The sequence below is a fragment of the Acanthochromis polyacanthus genome, chromosome 15, assembly GCF_021347895.1.
Source record: "Acanthochromis polyacanthus isolate Apoly-LR-REF ecotype Palm Island chromosome 15, KAUST_Apoly_ChrSc, whole genome shotgun sequence".
NCBI lineage: Eukaryota > Metazoa > Chordata > Actinopteri > Pomacentridae > Acanthochromis > Acanthochromis polyacanthus.
In genome coordinates this window covers 15,819,904-15,839,077 of record NC_067127.1, presented here as the reverse complement: position 1 = coordinate 15,839,077, position 19,174 = coordinate 15,819,904, and the positions used below count along the sequence as shown (strand labels likewise).

General features: G+C 40.5%; 1 protein-coding gene across 2 annotated transcripts in view; it reads left to right on the top strand.

Moving 5' to 3' along the window:
* macrod2 (mono-ADP ribosylhydrolase 2) overlaps positions 1 to 19,174 on the top strand; it is a 415,173-nt gene that overhangs the window by 169,021 nt on the left and 226,978 nt on the right. For both annotated transcript variants that reach the window (XM_022198433.2, XM_022198432.2), the window contains exon 5: positions 3,562 to 3,678. In XM_022198433.2, coding sequence (XP_022054125.1) covers positions 3,562 to 3,678 — 117 coding nt within the window. The remainder of the gene's footprint in view (positions 1 to 3,561; positions 3,679 to 19,174) is intronic.

Below are 19,174 nucleotides of genomic sequence, written 5' to 3'. Positions count from 1 at the left end.
TGGCAGGCTGCGAGGAGAGATAGATGAGGTATTAACTGTTATATTTTTCAGCAGAGGCTGAGGAAGCCCAGTAGTGGGGTTGACAGAAGCAGATGCTGCCGCCTGAATATTAAGCCTGTTAAATGAAATGTCCTCTATAAAGAAGTCTTAATAGGAGTTGAAATATAGCAGTCTGCACCACCGATTGCGCATCTCATAGTGGAGCACATGTTCGTCTTTGGCCGTCTGCTTGACATGTGATTCATCCTGAAAGCTTGGACAAGAGAGTGAGGGGTCGCTTTGATCGCCTTTTAGTGCTGTGATGCAGGTGCATCATCTGGATGATGTGATTTTTTTTTCCTTTATTTCAGCATTTGAATATGATTACTTCATCTAAGTATAATGAAACAGGGACACAGGCATAATGTTGTTTTTCAGGAGACCTTATGAGACTACTTGAACACATGGGGCTATGAATGATGACAAAACTCCATTAAACTCATTGAACTGGCTTCCACTGAGGCTTGACTGTGTAGTTGCAACACGGCAGGTGAATACTGTTTACCTGTTTAATGAAATTATTCATATAATCACAAATGACTAACAAACCTTCCAAAGAAAAAGTGAAAGAACAATGTTTGTTTGTGGTTATCAAAGCCTTAATGTTTCATTGTGAACAACGGGAGAGTGAACTGACTTGTCCTCCTTTCTGAAGTGAATGTAAATGCCATTCTTAGTTAATGAGAATCTGAGGCTGCCTTTGTGATGTTGCAGGCATCCATAATGTAGAAATCTCCAGGGAATAATGCTGAGATCCCACTTAAATGAGAAAATAAATTGATGGCCAAATTGCATGTGGGTCATATTTCCACTTATGGGAACTCAGATCTGCTTTTAGTTGCCTAAATAATGGACTCAGAAAAATGTATTCACAGTCAAGTTTTGATTGCCCCACAATTCGCTCTGCAATTGAATTTGAAATTACAAAGAACATTTTGAAACCTCCCTCTGTCTTTTTTCTTTCCTACTCCTCTGTATTATCTCTTTTCTCAGACATACAGAAATATATATGCATATTACCCACAATGCATCTGCTTCCATTCTGTGAAGTGGTCTAAGTAAAGAAGTTAAATTCAATCTGTAGCTTTACCATCCAAGATTCTGGCAATCAGCCAGATCAGTTCAGCATCTTCTCTATTTCCAGGCACTGTGAACAAATTTCCAGGCTTTTAGGGCCTCGCTGGCACTGGATGCATAGTGTCACACTCGGTAGCATCAGAAAAAGTAGCTTACGCAACCACGAACAGGAGAAATGAAATGGAAGCCGCAACTATTATCTACAATCTCATTCCTCAGCTCTTGAGATAAAAAAGACAGAACCCCATATGCATTGCTCGCTAGGTTCCTAAGGTGCTTATAGGTAAGAGATCAGCCCTGCTCGGTCATGGTGAGAGGAGTGTCTGCAGAGGATGGACTCCTATGGGAACGCTGTCAACTCTAGAACAGTATTACATTTTGCTAACCTGGCTGGCTTTATATGACCATAAAAAACATAGTTTACTTTGCACCTGTTCCTGAGAAGCATTGAGGATATTTTCCTGCTCTTGAACTCTCTGTCCTGCCTGATCTCAGATTGTAGCAGGGTGTTTTTTCGAAGTAACAGATTATTTTACATTGTACGTGCTCGTCATTAGTGCATCTGAATGCCAGCTTTGTCAAAACACTCACTCCAGTTGGCACACTTTGCAAGCGAATGAGTCAACAATCAACCAATAAAATTCCTAAGGACCTCTCAGTAATTAGCCCCTTTAAAATAGTAAAAGTTTCCATCTGTGTTGTAGAAGTCATGTGAGTCTTCAATGTACCAGTTTTTGTACATTTGAAATGGTCTTGGTCTGGTTTAGAGGTTAAATTGTCATAGAGCCAGTCAACCCAATGTAGTACTCTTCCCCAAAATATTACATTAAATATCTATACAAAACACCTCACAGTTTACACCATGGATTAATTATAGGACTTTGTACACACTTTCGTTTAGTCCTGCGGTATTCTTATTTTATGGTTCATAACACATTGTGAAGAAAAAACTGCTGCATTTAGATGATTTATCCAGTAGCACACACACAGACAGTTTGGCCTTTTTTCATTTAGCATTTCATAGCTGAGAGATGCTAAGAAGCAATTGTGATGCAAATAAGTGTGGCTGATGATCATGGACAATCTTGTTTGCACAGTGGATAGTATAAAAATGCCAAGCCTACAGCCGGCACTACATCCGCTCTCTGTTGTGTTAAGTAGCTTTCATTGTCACCACAGCGATCCCTCCTCATATCCACATCACTGTCAGACTCATGTTACTTTTTTGAAAAGCCATCAGGATTCGTCTCTGTCAACTGCCTGTCCCTCAGTCCATTAAAGATGATTGATAGAGCCTGAAAATCTTCCTCCCAGCTGTTGTCGTTGACTCATCCCTGAGAAACTGAAAGGAGCTCAGAAAAGGACCATCCCTCATCAAAAGACCTTTTGTCTGTGTTGACGATGTGACGCAAAACACATTTTTGAAGATAGTGTATAACTAATCTGCTGCCTTTTTTACACTTTTTTCCCCGTCTCTATATGTGAATAATTATTACATTTCCGATGAAGATTGTGATAAGAGTCACATTTTGTATTTTATCAGAATATCAGAAGAATATGTAAACACTGGTTTTCCTTCAGGCTATCTTAACCATTTCAGCTTTAATAGATAAAGTTAGTCTCGCAGGCTCGTCTCACCTATTGGTCAAAGACAAATCTAAAAAAAAAAAAAAAGTCTGTTTGTCCAACTGCTACTGTTCCTCCTCCCGGCTCCCTTATCCTCTAATGGCTTGTGAGGATTTTTACAGGACAACTTGAGGAGGATTTTATGATGTTTCAGTGTGATTGATAACATGCTCTTGGAAGGATGTCAGGCTTTCAGAGACGGATAATGTGGATTTCTATCTCTCTGCCTTCTTGTGTAAGACGTGCCATCAATCAAGTGTATCGTGGCCTTAACCTGGTAAAATTAAAACCTTAGGGGGGCGGGGGGCCGGGGTCTCCATAAAACCAGGACACACACATCAACAGGGAGCGCGACAGAATCAGAACACAGATCCACATCATAACAGGCTCACCACGGAGAACCGGACAGATTCCCACCACAGGGCAGAAAATACAGTTAATGATCTGACTGTATATTGCTGTTGACAGAGGAGAGGGATTACAGGAAGAACAGTCTCATTTTCACTGTGTGCGGAGGCGTTATTAGATCCTAGCCCAGCTAATTTCATTTCTGAGCTTGTCAATATTTACCAGCAACAGGCACAGCACACTATAGCAGACCCAGTGTCCCCACAGAGAGGAGACACAGAGCTGGGGGATAATTTGAAGACGTTCGGTAACCAGAATCAACCCCTCGAACATCATTTACAGCTTGTTGTTGGTTGTTTGTTTTCACATGATAAAGCACACAAACTGCTAATTTTCCCAACTGGTAGGTTGTTTTGCATGTTTCGCCTCAGGTAAGCCTCACCTCTCTTTGTATATGTGTGTGTTTTTCAGTTGATGGCTGCATACACAAAGCGGCTGGGTCCTGTCTGTATGATGAGTGTCAGTCACTAAATGGCTGTGAAACTGGCAAAGCCAAGATCACCTCCGGCTACGATCTCCCTGCAAGATGTGAGTACCAGTAATTAATATCACTTTTTTTTGTTTGTTCCTGCACCAGTGCACACATTGCAGGAATATTCTCTAATCAAAACTGCTGCCATTGAGAGCTCACCTGACAGTTAGCAAACATTAAGATTTAGTGGTAAACATTAGTGTGTTTTAACATTGTACTACCTTGCATTAATCTATATTGTTTTTATAAAATAGCTTCAGTTTTTAAAAGCCAAGGCTCCTGACCCAGCTGGCGGACTGCTGTGGCAGTGCAGTAATGCAGAAAATCAGTGGTAATGACTGAAAAATGTTTTGTTTTTGCATAGTTCTGGATATGACAAAGGATACATATGTGCCTATGTATCATATTTTGAACTGAGGTCATAGTCTCTGCGTTCACATTTTTCCAGTGAAACTCCAAATCTACACACTTGCTCACACTTCACTTCCCCTGAATACACACTTGTAGATCTGCATATAATGATTGGGGTCGTTAGCGTCCAATCTACGAATAGAGTGGGATGCTTTTAAAGTCCAAAATAAAAACATTTCTATCATAATTTATTAGTTTTAAAAAATCATTTGTAATAAATAGGGAGATGTTATTTGGGAGATAATTAATATGATTGGTGCTTCTTGTACGGCTGGATGGGAGTGTCATCTGCACACAAAGACATTAAGGGAGCTATTAGTTGCTTAATTTGATTGATTTTTCATCCCTGATTTATTTTGTTAACGGATCACATGGCTCTTACTGCCACGCGATAAATGATCAGAAGTGGCACTGTACTGTTTTCTTTGTTTTTTTTTAATCTCTATCATGAACTTGATGTGTGTGTTTGTAATCAAGTCTATGAAAATTTGTTCTGCGTGTTTGTGTATGTGTCACCTCATCACAGAAGTGAACAACTTTTATAGTACACATTTCCAAGCTAATCTCTTTTTGTAATTGTCCCTAATACACGTGTCACTTTTTAAACTTTGTCACAATCTTCTTCCCTTGCAAACTTGAAATGGAAAACATGATAGGATGGAAGAAATGTCACTTGGTGTAATTCGGTCGAGACAAACGTCCCAGCAGTCCTAACCTAACCCTGAAGGATTTCCGTGAGACAGCCAAGAGAAGACATTGAGGCTCCGATGAAATTAGGTTGTGTTAATACGGTATGTCGTAAAGATGTCAAACAAATGGAGCAGATAAACTGTGAGTCAGTCTTGTGGGCAGCCAGTTCAAGTGTGTGCAGCTCCAAAACAGGGTGCACCATGACAATTTAATAACCTGCAATGTCACCTGGGAGCAATCACGCTGCCATTGGGCACTGTTATTGTAATTATCTCTGGGCGAACCTCCTTCTCAATGCTGATAAGTCGTTATAGATTGTGTACTTCTTTACCAGGAACAGTCAGCTCATTTTTGAACGTGATGTGCTTCATAGAGATATCTTTACTCCCAGCCAGTATCATCTTCCAACTCTGATCACTGTCATCATCTGCGTTGTCTCTCGTCTGCGCTCTCAAACTGACAGCCGCTTGACTTTTTCCTTGTGAGCGCTCAGCTCTGACAAGAGATCTCACTTGTTCCCAAAGTCTATCCACCGTCAGGATTTTGTTATTTTTGCATTAATTTCTGTCTCTGACTTATTTGTTCCACCTACACACACACACATTATAAAGCTGCCGTGACTGCAAACAACTATCTATTCAGTGCATGAAAATCGCAAATAATAGTCTGTCCACCCCCTCACCAACAAAGTAAACAAACAAGATAACAGACAATTTTCACATTTTTGAATTTCCCTAAATTCTTGGATGTCACATGTAGGCGTAGCAAGAAAGGATAAAAGCTTACAGTGAAAAAACAGTGTGCATTAGATTAATTGAAAGTTCATATCATGTTAATGGCCCCTACCGTGGCTGCAGATAAAGGATTGAAATGATTAACATTTTAATATTTGTGTCATGAAATATTAACTTCAGCAAGTAGAGATAATGAATCATGAACTCCAAGTAAAAGTTCTTGAATTTTATTTTTCATTTTCTGTGCAGTATACCAAAAATCAAATGATTTATAATAAATTAAGAAAAAGGTTTGGAAAATTAAGTTTAATTGTCTTATGTGATAAACATTGTTTGCCATTCAGGGACAGATAGACCATTATTTAAAATTTTATACTCTGACAAGAGCAGAGCTGTTAAAATCACAATGTAAATGAAGAGCTACACTGAGAATTGTTTGAGTTACATTTTACATCTCATTATCTCATGTGTCAAGAGTCAGACTACTGAAAAACTATTAGTGGGCACATTTGGTGACGTTAGCACTTTCACATAGACATTTCTGTAGGCTGTCAAAGACAAGACTTTTATACTGTCAAACAATATAATCAGACAGTGAAATGGCAAATACCATGTGGACCAGCCAGGACTACATTTCCAGCCAGCACAAGTGAACACACACACTGATTTTTTCCACATAATTAGTGTAACTTTCACTTTGTAAATACATTTGTACGCTGCCAACAACATAGACGATATTTTGTTTTTACAAAATTGATTGCATATGGGTTTGCAAGCCTCTACACACTCACATTTTCATTGCATGCAAAACTGCTTCTGCTGACGCATATCTGCAGATGGTGGCTCATCTACTCTTCCAAGAGTGAGAAGAACACAGACAGATGGACCGTTAACCGTTTACATCTTGGCAAAGCCCACTATTTCCAGCGTAGGCATTTTCTTCCTAGTTTTGCCTGAGCATTAGGCTGCTTTTCATAATTTCCCATAAACACATAAATCTCTCAGAGGATTGCGCTCTTCTTTGGGGACCCCCCTGTCTGGAATCCATTCCACTACACATAATTGGAAATAAGTAAGTCTAAACCCAGAACGATGCCGAACAAACTGTAAATCACTTTGCTTTTAATTAAGTTTTTAGGGATTTAGACTCGGCTTTGTACTGTATCTCCAGAAGTCATCCTCTGACTTTGCCAACAATGCGTAGAAATAAGCTACCCCTCAGACTATGAACTTAGCCCTTTCTCTTGATCTTAGAGCGTTTTTCTGGTCTTAAGTGTTATTTATGAAATATCATCCATGAATTGCATTGTATTATAGTCAACAAGGAGTAAGCTGGTCAAATTAGTTATTTTTGGAAGAAATTGAGAAACTACAATTTAACTCTAATACTCCAAATAATTGGTAAAGCAATAAAATGCTTCCTTGTGTCCTGGAAAACTACTTACTACCCACAGAGGGGAAAGCAGTTGATCTGAAATCAGAGTTGTCCTTGTTTGGAGATTTGATGTGCTGAGGCAATGGAAAATGACCGGGCTAACCCACCCCATCTCAGCCTTTTTATTTTTTTTTCTTCTTCTCTCAAGACAAGAAAATTGCTCTCCATTACATCCCACTAAGCAGTTTAGGCTGTGAATCCCAGTGGCAAATGAGCCTTTCCTTTAAGAGGGCCAAGCACATGTGGGACTGATTATTATGGGGCTGGCCCAGGATTATTAATCAATGACAGTAATTACCCACCTACCATAGCGGAAAGACTCCAAAAAAAAAGAAAAAAAATGTCCGCTACATCAATCTGACAAGGAAATTGTCTATTTGCCCTCATGTTAGACAAGTTACTCATCTGTTCATAGATTAATGATCAAATGAAAATACGATATCAAGTGTAACAAGCTTAGTCACATATTTATGACTATACTACTGGAGGATGTGTGCTATCCCTACAAAGTGACCAAATGGTAAATTTAGATGGGACTTGCTCACCTGCAGTTATATATCCCTCTTCGGCTGCTGCTGTTCTTTAAATTGTGTCTCTGATCTTATTCTTGGCACATATGTTGGTATTATTTTACTTATAGACCATTTCTTTACAGCTTGTAAAGCATGAAGATAGTGCTGCATCTTAAGAAGATATGCAGTGGTCCAAAACGACATCATTATAAGTCCCACCTGATGAGCTACAATGAATGACTGTTTTCATTGACTGGTTGCTGCAATTGCACAGTGTGATGCCTTTGCCAGCTCAGGTGCTTTTTCCAAGAGCAGGAGATGCTGTCTATATGGTCTTATATCTCATGTTTATTTTGAGCCCAGGCTTTAGAGGACATTGAACTAAAAAGAATGGTGGACACAAAGGATGTTCACAGTTCATAGATGACGTCACGACATCAAGCATTTTCCCAGAAAGAAGGAGAAAGAATCAACACAATCCATGACACGGCTGTGATCTTACACTGAACTTTGTTTTTTTAAATAAAAAAATCACCAATAAATAACTCCCCGTTAATACAGAATGACTTAAATAGCCTGCTGACAAAAGTTCAGCAAGCAAAATTGGAATACATTCAGGAAAAATGACCTTTAAACGCAACAATCATTTGTTTTCCCACAAGTAAAATGTAAATGACTGATTTGTGTTTGAGTTCTAATGTCTGTTGTGCCACAGCTGACGTGCAATGACTGAGCTCTGCATAAGAGAAGTCTGATCAGTCTTATCATTATTATGCTGGTCCACAAATCCACACTAACTACGTTTAGCAAAGACCTCGCAGGTTAATCTGCACTTGCCCATTTTAGCCCGAGCTGTCACAGCGGACCTAAAAGGTATTTAGGGTTCAAACTAGAGGCCTGCTCGAGAAAGTTAATGTCCCGTAGGAACTTCAAGCTAGAGATTGGGTGTTTTCACTCCTCAATTCCATCTGAAATCTTTTACCCAGTTTTGTTTTCCTCCCTGGGACTACTTCAGATTGACAGTTCAAAACATTTGCGCTGTTTATTGTTTTTCTTCTCTCCTTGAGCTCTAAATATATGCTTTAAATAATGAATCTTATTTGGATACTAGAAAGAAGGGCCAGCATTTTGTTTCATCGTGTTGCTGTCATAACAGTGACCTTGTTCTGTTTGAATCTCTGTTAATTAAGTGTGAAAATTAGTTTCTTGAGTTTCAACCTTACATGTATGAGGCAAATTACTTTAATTTGTATGGCACAAGCATGTACTGTATGAATACTGTGTTTTTTATCTCTGAAATGTGTCTAATCTCATTGAGCAGAGATAATTTTTGATCAGCAACTCTCTTCACTGGGATTTAAATGGAGCCACTATTCAAAGTTATCAGTTGTAAGGTTTTAGATTTCAGCCTTTGGAGTGTTGCATCCAGCCGTCCCGCTGTGATAGTGTGGAGACACAACCTTATCCATGCAGCATTGAGACGCTGCCAGACCTTTGATTGCTCTCTTATCTACGACTGGATGCTAACTGGTTTAGTTCATTCAGCTGCTGTTCTGTATCGACAATGACCGGCTACTTCTCCACACTTCTCCAGTGTGCACTTTGCTGGATACAACACACAGTTCTGCCATTTATTTATGTATTTTCTTCCTTGTGGCCTCTTGCCTCCATTGAATCCATACTGTGTCTGTAGTAATGATGTTATTGCAACCAAGGATGTGTTCTCTTCAAGAACCTTAGAAATCTCAGCCTAGACATGCATATGAGACTGTAAACTGGTTCTGCTGTAGTTTGCAGCAAAGCAGTTCCAGCAGTCAGTTGGACAGAGTAGATGTTTAGGTTGCATATCGTATATCTTGTCCATACTATATGCTCTAATTTAAACAGGTTTAAATTGTGTATATTTATGTGACAGTATATGAATGCTACATTTTTTATAGCTTTGTTTTTGCAAAAGTAGTCTCTGGGTTACATTTGCAGGTCTTACTTGGCTTAAAAGAAGGTTATCGGTGTAATCAATCAATTCAAGTCCCCTCATAGGAAGTGATGCATAAAGCTATCACCAGGCTTTATATCATCACATTTTTTCTGCTTCATTTTTCTAATTTTGTTGAGCAGCAGACTGTCAAATATTAGAGTTATCTCAGTATCATAATTCTTTGTTGTAATAACTCGTGAACTAAAGGAGTAATTACCAGGACAAGTGCTTTTTTAAAAAAAATAAAAAATTCTTCTGCTTTCCCTATTTCTCAAATATTCCCACAGTAAAGTGACATCAGCCTGATGACGAGGTTGAATAACTCAGCGGCAGTGCTAATTTTATAAGCATGACAGCTACACACAGGCACAAATGAGCAGAATCACAGCTGTTGTGGTAACAAATGTTGGGACAGCAGCTTTGAATGTTTGCATCGGATTTTTCAGAAACAGTATTATTGCTGCAAACTCTAGTGAAACTTGGAGGACCATAGTTAGACAAAACACCTTTGGGAGACGGACCCCAGTTCAGTTCACCTCCTTCTTTATCTGCTGTTCCCGTTCAGTACAAAATGGGAGTCTCTGGTGTTTACTGTAACTGCACCTGTGCTAATAATACTAATCATCTGCCTGTGATAAATTTTTCTCCCTGATAGTGTGAGGAATCTTTCCCATGCCCTATTTAATCTGGGCGACCAGGCCGTCTGTTCCGTCTCTTTCCACTCAGCAAACACAGATAAATCACAGCAAAGTACCCACTATTAGTAAGTGACGTACAGCTCATTCTGATTAAATTACCCCCTAGAACATTATCATTCTGCCAAGCATGTTTATCAAAGTAGTCTCTGCCCAGTCACATGCAGTGGGGCTGACACTTTCAGAAGGCCATCGGACAGCCCATAATTTGCTAATTTGGGTACAACTTGCTGTTTACAAGAGAGGATTTAGTCTGGTTAAGAAGCTGCTTTGTTCAAGATGTTGTTTTGCTTCAGGCCTGGAGTTCATTGTGTTAATGCGTTTAATGTGTTCTGCAGCATTAGTGAATCACAATCAGAAAGGTTTTATTGCCAAGTAGGTTTTCACATACAGTGAATTTAACTTGTGTTGTAGTGCAAAACAGTAACGTATAGATTGTGAAATCCTGTTGCCAGTCAGTAGGTAGAAAGTGTTATAAGACAAAGAAGAAGCAGTTAAAAGTCAAATGAGCAGCAGGTGTAGTCAAGGGTTTATAAATCAAAAAATGTAGTGGAACAACTTTCAGTGTGCAGGAATGTGCATTATGCACATTAGTTTATGTTAAAGGGATCATTGTATTTTCTCAGCCAACAGAAGCACTGATCTTTCAAAGATAAAGCATAAAAAACACATTTTGTGAGATTTTTATACAACAGCAGTTAGCAAGTAATCTTAACATTGTTAGCCTTGCTTCTCACAAATGCAATGGCGAAATTGGCAGACGGCTGAACAGACTGTACTTCATCTCAGTATAATGGATCAAATAGACGCGGTGTGACTGCTACAAGTTGTTTTTTTCATTTTGGATTCAAGGCTAGAGTGACAGAGATCCTTTGTTGTAGCAGATAAATTGGTGGGGCTTAATTCAACCCTGGTGGCCACCACAGTCCCAACCACACACACAGTGCTAAGTCAACATCTTCTTTCCTGCTCACTGTTAGCGCTCACATCATAAATGTCACTTCATCTCTTCATGCACACTCCATTTACCAGATGGGGTCCTAACACATGGCTTCTCAGACAGGCTTGACTGTTTCAGTGTTGTTGTCTGGTCCCTCAGTCACTCAGCCTGTCATTTATTGTGGTATTAAGTAGGTATAGTTGTAAATATAAAAGTTTTACTTTTAGTTGTAATAGTGGCTGAAGGGAATTGTAATCTTTAATCTTTATTATTAAAATTGTGAATCAAAGAAAGAATTAAATCAAGGAAAGGTGAAGCATTTTTCAAGAAACCTTTTTCTTTTTAGAATAATAATAAACCTTTGATACATAAAAGATAATGGTCAGACCTTGCTGTTAGGGTGAAATTTTAAGCTGTTTGTGATTATACTCTCCAGAATTCCGAGATGAATTAATGATCAGATATCAAGGAGAGTCCAGCTGTTTTCAAGAATTATTTATGAGCGAAAAACTGTCTTCTTCTCCAGACTAATCAACTCGTTCTCTGGCTTCTTTTTGGATGTAATGGGTGCACTCTTAAGAAACAGAACAAACCTAATTTCACTGCTCATCTGTAACAGCCCAAGTGCTCTTCTGTGTCCCTCGCTTTTCAGATATTTGTGTTTCCTTTGTTGGCTAGCCTGTCAGTCTTCTAGGCCTCTTGAGGACTGAAGTAATTTGGTAATTTTGCCTAAACGGTGATACTGTAATTATGTGGCATCAGCTGCCTAGCTGTCAGTGAGACGGCCAACGGTCATTCATCACCAGGAAACTAGAAGTGGGGAGAGGGGCATCGTGACTGATTGGGTAAACACTAGCAGAAAGAAAGTTTGGTGGTCTCTCCCAAAAAAATGGTCGAAGATAGGAGGTGAGAGGCCTTTAGAGTAATGGTGTGCAGGAGCAGCCACATCCTGTGCGGTGGGCCGGTTGTTTCACGGAGATAGGGGGGCATCATGGCGAGCCGGAGCCCCAGGATGACAGTGATGCATCAGGAGGGGGCTTGTGGGTGGCAGATGAAGTGGGACCACTGGAAGGTCAGGTTTGAAGTGGAATGTGGCAGCAGCTCTAATGCAGTCCTGCCTCCCCATCACACGCAGCTCCCATCTGTCCACAAGTAAGCCTGGCTTAATGAAGGCTGTCGGTATAAAGGGCTCGTCACCCTCTGACGGCACATTTACACACACGGAGAGCAGAAGCATGACTGAGGTGCAAAAGCTGCCAAAGTCTGCGGCGTTTTGAAAATTTGCTTTACTGCTGAATGTATTTGCTCATAGCACAGTAGCACAAAATTCAAAAATAGTTTCAGCTACTGTGTCGTGTTACCTCATCAGACTAAAGGGCCAGTTTACTGATTTTTCATGTGATTTTTACCTTCACTGTCCTGAAATCTTAAAAGTAAAGCCACATTTGATTTCTGTAATCCAAGTTTGAGAAAAAAAAAAAAGCAGAAAAATATACCAGCAGTCTGTCCATCCTTTAATTAGTGTCTGAGAAAATCAGAGTTCTCACCGCTTTTACTTTTGTTCAGGGGATGACTGAAATGTGTCTTTCTGGTTACCACTCATGTTTGCATCATCAAGGGAAGGATTTTGTGGAATCGTCTTCTCTGAACAGAGGTGCCCCATTCTACTGACAATTGCATGTATTTGTGTCAATCTATGATAACCAAGTGGGGAATAGTATATAAGCTTGCCAAAGTGAAATGACAAAATAAATATGGTTAAATTATAATTTCCCAGCCTGAACAGATGCAAAATACTTACTTGTCTGTTTATTGTACATGTCACCAAATGATATTCTGTTGTGTGTGGAGTTGGTTGTCAAACGGTGTAAAAAAAAAAAATCTGTGCACTTTGACCTTAAAATATATTATTTGACACATGACATTTTGCTGCTATTTATAGTCTCACAGGAGTCCCACAGCAAATTGATCTTAAATCGATCAAAAGAGAAGTCTCTCAGAAGCGGCTTCTGATGCGTGATGTGACGACACACCAGAGGCTGACATTTAAACCAAAGTGGTAGCAAAGTGCAGCATATTCAGTGAAGGTGGATGCAGAGTGAGGCAGCCACTCAGTGCCTAAAAAAAGAAATACATTTTCTTTTTAGCCTTTTGTTTTTTGTTTTGTTTTTTATCGAACACTGAGCCCCCTCTATATCTAGCTGTCTGTATTCAAAATTAATTATATGCTCTATTTTAAAGATTGACTGTCTTGCTGAAACAACAGCATTGTGGAGTTAAGCAGGCCTTCAGGCTTCTTGCTACTGTGACTAAGACCAATACAGAACACTGCCACTCATTCCTCAGGGACAATAGTGCACAGTTTATGGGTAACACTTGCATGTCTGCACTGTTGACAGCGCTGTTGTCTGGAGAAGAAAAGCAAAGTTTTAATCTGATGGCTTTGTTTACCTCTCATCCAAGACTAAGGATAAAAACTAATTAAGAACACGGAGCAGCAGACTCCTGTAGTGCCATTTTCACAGCTAATTATGCATGAATACAGCCTGCCTAAATAGTTGCTCCCTGGTCTTTGATGTTCTTTTCACAAAATAGCTATGGTTACTTCCGCTCATTAGGCTTTTAAGATTGTAAACGCTGACAGGTTTTGTCGTCTTTTTCCTTCACTTTACATGCTTCTGCTGAAGATACGAGAGGATGGGGACATGAGAGCTGTACATGCCACTTCATTCTTAAATATAGTCACGTGTCCTGTATGTATATCCCTGGTTGCTATTCATGGGTTTAATGCTGTGGATTTAGAACTGCGCTGCGGTCCTTAGAAACCATTAACCTTCCCATAAAAGTGCATATGGCTCTCTATAAACCCTAATGGGGAACAGGACCAATACACAGGAGCCTATGTGTTCCTTCAGGGGCACCACTTTTGAAAAATACGGAAATGAGACTCCATAAAAAGGAAAATAAAACTTCTTTCTGATAACATTATGGTGTTGGGGGCTTCCCAGATTTCTGCCGGTTTAAGTGTTCTCTCAATCAATATGTTCCCAGGAAATTAAAGTTTGTATACCTGTGTGTAGATTTTATGGCCCGAGGCTGTTTGAATTTCTTATTTTTTTTTTATTTCCCTGACCCTGTGTTCACACTGCACTAAAATAAAATAAAAATAGTTTTACATCTGGACAGCCTTTGGTCTTGAAGTAGCTCGGTTTTCAGCGAAATTAAGCATTTCTTCCCTATGGTGATTTAGCTCGGCACCTTAACAGAACACAGCACGGGAAAAATAATGACACATGATGAAGGGTTATGACTAAAATGTGTAAATGTGTAATATCACATTTTCACATTAAGTATTTAAAATAAATGAATATTGCTGGTTATAAAATCTAACAGATCGTGGCATTATGTAAGCTGTTTAATCACACTTAAAAACAGTCGAGGGAAAATTAGGAAAATAGAGAAAATTTCTTCTCTGCCTACAGCAATTAAACATGTAACTGCATATATCTAAGTTTTATTTTTTAACAACTTTGAACTGACTATTGACCGCAGTAAAGCAGGGCATGTTTTCTTATAAGTGTTCATGACATATGTTGGCCTGAGGTGTATCACACAGCCTCTGTTTCCCAGGTTGTTTTAAAGGCATTGCAAGGTGAGAAATGGCTTTGTGGCAAGTAGTTTTATGGTGATCACCTTGAATTGTTGCTCTGGCCAGGAGACCAGTGAGGGTAATGGATCTGCTGGGAGCCCTCAGTATGGATTTATGAAAGTGCAGAGCTGGAGGGAAGGATCAGTCACCGGCCTCTGTTTTCCACACACCAAGAGACACCAATGAATAACGTCAGAGAGCTAATCCAAGGCGACAGTGTTTTGACAAACAATACACAAGCACTGTTTCTGGCAGTCGCTACTGATCCACAAAGTTTACTTATCCAGCACTTCTAGAAAACTTTTAAAAGTCCAAACATAACATGTTGAATTTTTAATTGGGAATGAGCCACTGCTACTGCAGCATTGGCTGAGAAGTGATCTCCCTGTGAAAGTTTGCAATATCCTTTCCAAATAAGCACAGACTTACACACACTGTTCAGCATGTCACACAGCACGTGGCTGTGCACCGAAGGGGACCAGGACGTGTCTGTAAAGGTCCCCTCCATGTGCGTGGTGGTTAGGTTGGCAGGGCAAGCAGGGGAGCGTCCGGATCAAGTTTCCCCCTCCTGCTGTCTAATTATTGACCCATCTGGTATTGTCTTTTCAATTGTTTCAATTATGATGGCACTGGTGTTGCTCAGCACCCTGGCGTCAAGGCATGCATAATTCATGTGCAACACCCTGGACTCCACTCAGAGCTGTGGGTTTGAGCTGAATGTCAATACCGCCTCATGCCCCCAGTGGAGCAGAGGGTTGTCTGTATTGACAGCAAGGCAGATAAGGAGAGCAAAAGCAAGTGCTGCCAAAGACAGTGGATAGCTGTGCTATCATGGAGCATGTAGCCGAAAAGATTTCTTCTTGAGTGTGTGTGTGTTTACGTGTGTGTGTGTGTCATTGAGAGGTGCCCGATCTTCACAGCTTGTGTTTGCTGTCGCCTAATATGTGACCTCATTATTGTCACCCCCACACCCTCAAATCAATAGTGTTCAATTACTCATGAATCACGGACACAGCATTGTTTACTAGGGAATCAGAGCCAGCTAAGGGTTAACTCTGCCATCGGGGATTTGACCACTGCTTCCATCACGCTTGAGTACAGAGGCAGAGTAAAGGTAAAAGTCAATCAAGAGGAAAAGGGTCGGGGAAAGTGTGTGTGTGTGTGTGTGTTCATTAAGAGGTGTGAAGATGAAAGAGAGAAGGGGTCACATTTTTGACACCCAGCTGTAATAGAGGTGCTTCTGGGCAGGCAGTACATGACATCTGTAAAATGTGTCATTACTAGATGCCAGTGGCAATTGTTTACCCACAGATTGGAGCTCAGCAGATCATCAAAGGAATCTCATATTGCTCACAGTAGCAGCCTTATCCACCACTGTCTACTGACAAGACGTTTTGTTATGACACATGAGACGTAGGAAAAATTCATGTTTATGCTGTCTGCATGAGCGCCCAAGAGTGCCAACACCATCTGTACTACTTTTAAAACATTTTTTCACAGCTTTTGAATTTTAAGGTTGTCGTTTTTCCCAGCTGAATTATAGGTCTCTTTGCTTATCCATTTTTTATTTCCATCATTACGATCGGGAAAGACTCATTGATTCAGTGCTTGTGGACCCATGTGACTCATTCAGTATTCATACAGTGACCCCTCACAACAACTCACCTTCAATTGCTGAGGTGTTCTCATGCACAGTGGCCTACTGGCCTTCAGCTCTGTCTCTTGTCCCCCTGCAGTCACACTGGATGTGCGCAGAATAAGCTGTCAGAGCCGTAAGAAGACTGAGATTTCACTCTGCTAAATGCATCTCTGAAGACCTCAGCCTGAGAGAGCTGAATGCTCTCTCTGCATTTGCCTGTAGGGTAAAACTCCATAGAGGGGATATTAACCCCCCTGTACTTCATTCAAGGACATATGTTTAAGTGGAAAAATTCAATTTTTCTTGTGTGCCGACATCAACAGACATCAGTGATTATGAAAATAAAGGATTCAAATTCATGTTTTGTCCTATATTAAATCGCTCCTGGTGGTTTGAAACATGCAAGAATTGTGAACTGTCAAAAAATAGTCAATTTCTATTTTCCATAGCAGCAGTTAAGACAAAATATAATAATAATAATAATAATAATAAGGCAAATAAATTGCACTAATGCAATGCATTAATGTTAAAATGGATAAGATGTTAGTAGTGTGTGTCATGCCAACTGCCCATTTTGCCTATTGGGTCTTTGTGGCTGCCATTCTACTGGCATGTTAGAGACCTTATTGCCCTGAATTAAACCTCTCCATAAACTCTGACTCCAAAGCTCTTGGCTTGTTGAGGCAGCTTAGAGCCTGTGAGGAAGTGCTGCCTGAGAGGCTCAACTCTGGGCAAAAGTGTTGTATTGCACTATCCAAGAACCACTTCAATCTGCTAACAGAGAGGATCCAGAGTGAAAGAGTGCCATGCTGAGATGGGCTAGAAATGGCTGCTTCAACCAAAAAGTCAGCATTTTTAAAAATTCTGAATGAAAGGTAAAAAAAAAGTATGGCCATATTTTATTTGTGTTCATTCTAGCAAGTTGGGTTCAGAAAGCTTAAAAAGTAACTTTTAATTGCAGACATTTTCCACATTGCACGTACTTCATGAAAAATGAAAGAATCCTTTTCTCCTCTTTTCACGTTGTTCTGTGGGATGCTCAGATCAGAGCCTTGTCTTCTGATTCTCACTCACTGATATATGGGGGGTTGATGCGAGCAAGAGCTGATAGGTGTGAATTTTTCAAAATTAAACTCACTGTCAGTCTGTTTATTCTGTCTCAAAAGGTTTGTCACTTTTGAATTTGAGGCAGCATGTTGTATGAATTGTAAAGTGGGGCATATTTTTTATATTGCTTTTTGTCTCCAAACATTCTCTGTGATATTTGGTCTCTAGCCAGATTTTTCATATGTGAAAGGCACACATGTTACTATGTGTGACATTTACTGCATGGAATAAGTGTACATGGAAGAAAAGACAGGAAAACATCCTGCCTGTGACGGAAGCTTTTGAGTAGATTGAAGACTCTAATAAGCTTTACCTCACTAGTTACTCCTGACAGGAAAGCCCAGACACACCATAGGAAGGCAGAAATAGATAAGATATGGAGACAAGACAACCATTTCTCAAACCATTGTGCTCACTCTAGTGGAAACATTATTTTTCTGTTGATGTAGGACACAAAGCCAGGCTGTTGTCACCCTCTCCTGGCATAGCGACACACGCACAGCTGCACACCCCACCCCTCGGCTCATCCACCTTCTGCTCCAGGACCATCGATCGGGAGCTGTCACGCTCTCAGGGGGAGTAGTATGGGCTTCCTCCCTGGCACAGCGTTGCCCTTCCTAGGTAGAGTTGCAGAGCAGCAGGAGGGCTAGGAGGGGAATGGAGGTTGCGGTGAGATGTTGAGGTGGGGAAGGGGAGCGCGGTGGGGTTGTGTGGCGAGCAGCTGCTTTCCTATGGATCACTTCATTAATATCCCGGGGCAGAAATTTGAGGGGCCGCTGCAGACTAATTAGCCTTGTCTGACCCTCGCACCTCAGAGAGGTCGCTCCTTTCCAGTTTCTACAGAAACAATCCAAAGCCAAGTAACCCCCCACTGCCTACCCAACACCTGTTGACCATCACTGTCAAGTTTTTTTTCTTTGAATATGATTTACAAAAAAGCAGAAAAGTCTTCCCCGCCATTGTGGGCAATATAACTTGTTGGAAGTTTTTGGATGCCTCTTGGTTCACAATGAAGCACCGACTACTATTACTGCGCCGTTAAACAGTCCCTTGTCAGTGCTTACCTGTCTTTGTCCATCACTGTGAGTGTGTTTGCGTAATGAGCAGTGTCTGTGACTCCCGGGGGGCAGCAGGGACAGTGTAGCACAATGGAAGCAGTGTGTGCGTTTGGTGCCAGGAGACAAGAAGCCATCCCTCATTAGTATCATCTGTTTTCCCAGATGGCAGGGTCAGGGTAAGAGGGAAGCTTGATGAAAGGACTCGTCCTGCAGGGTGACACTCATTCTGCTGCGCAACACTCACTATGGCTCCCAAAGTTCCCCAGCTCTCACAGGTGATTCTAGGGCTTTAGTGGGATTCACAGTCAGAGAGAAAGAGAGCTTCATGTTCTCAATCCTCCTATAGAGCCATGTACTCACGCTGCAACCTGATGACTTGAACAGAAGAGAAAAGTTAACTCAAGAAGGTGACATTTCAACTTGTTACTTACAAAGCAAAAGAAACAAAAACAGAACATAAAAAAAGGAGATGTAATTACTTTGACACCTTCCATTCTCAAAGACAGCTTTACTTCTCACCTCAGATATACCTGTGCAACATGCTTGTTGTTCGGTGACTCGTTAGAGTGGAGCTCAGGTCCGACAAAAAGCCAGAAAGCCTTGTGTCACGGCTCATGGCTTGTGTCAGCCTCTGCGAGAAGGAAAGGATAATGAGTGCTTTTACATTTTACCTTGAAAACTCACCACACAGCCCTTATACCAAT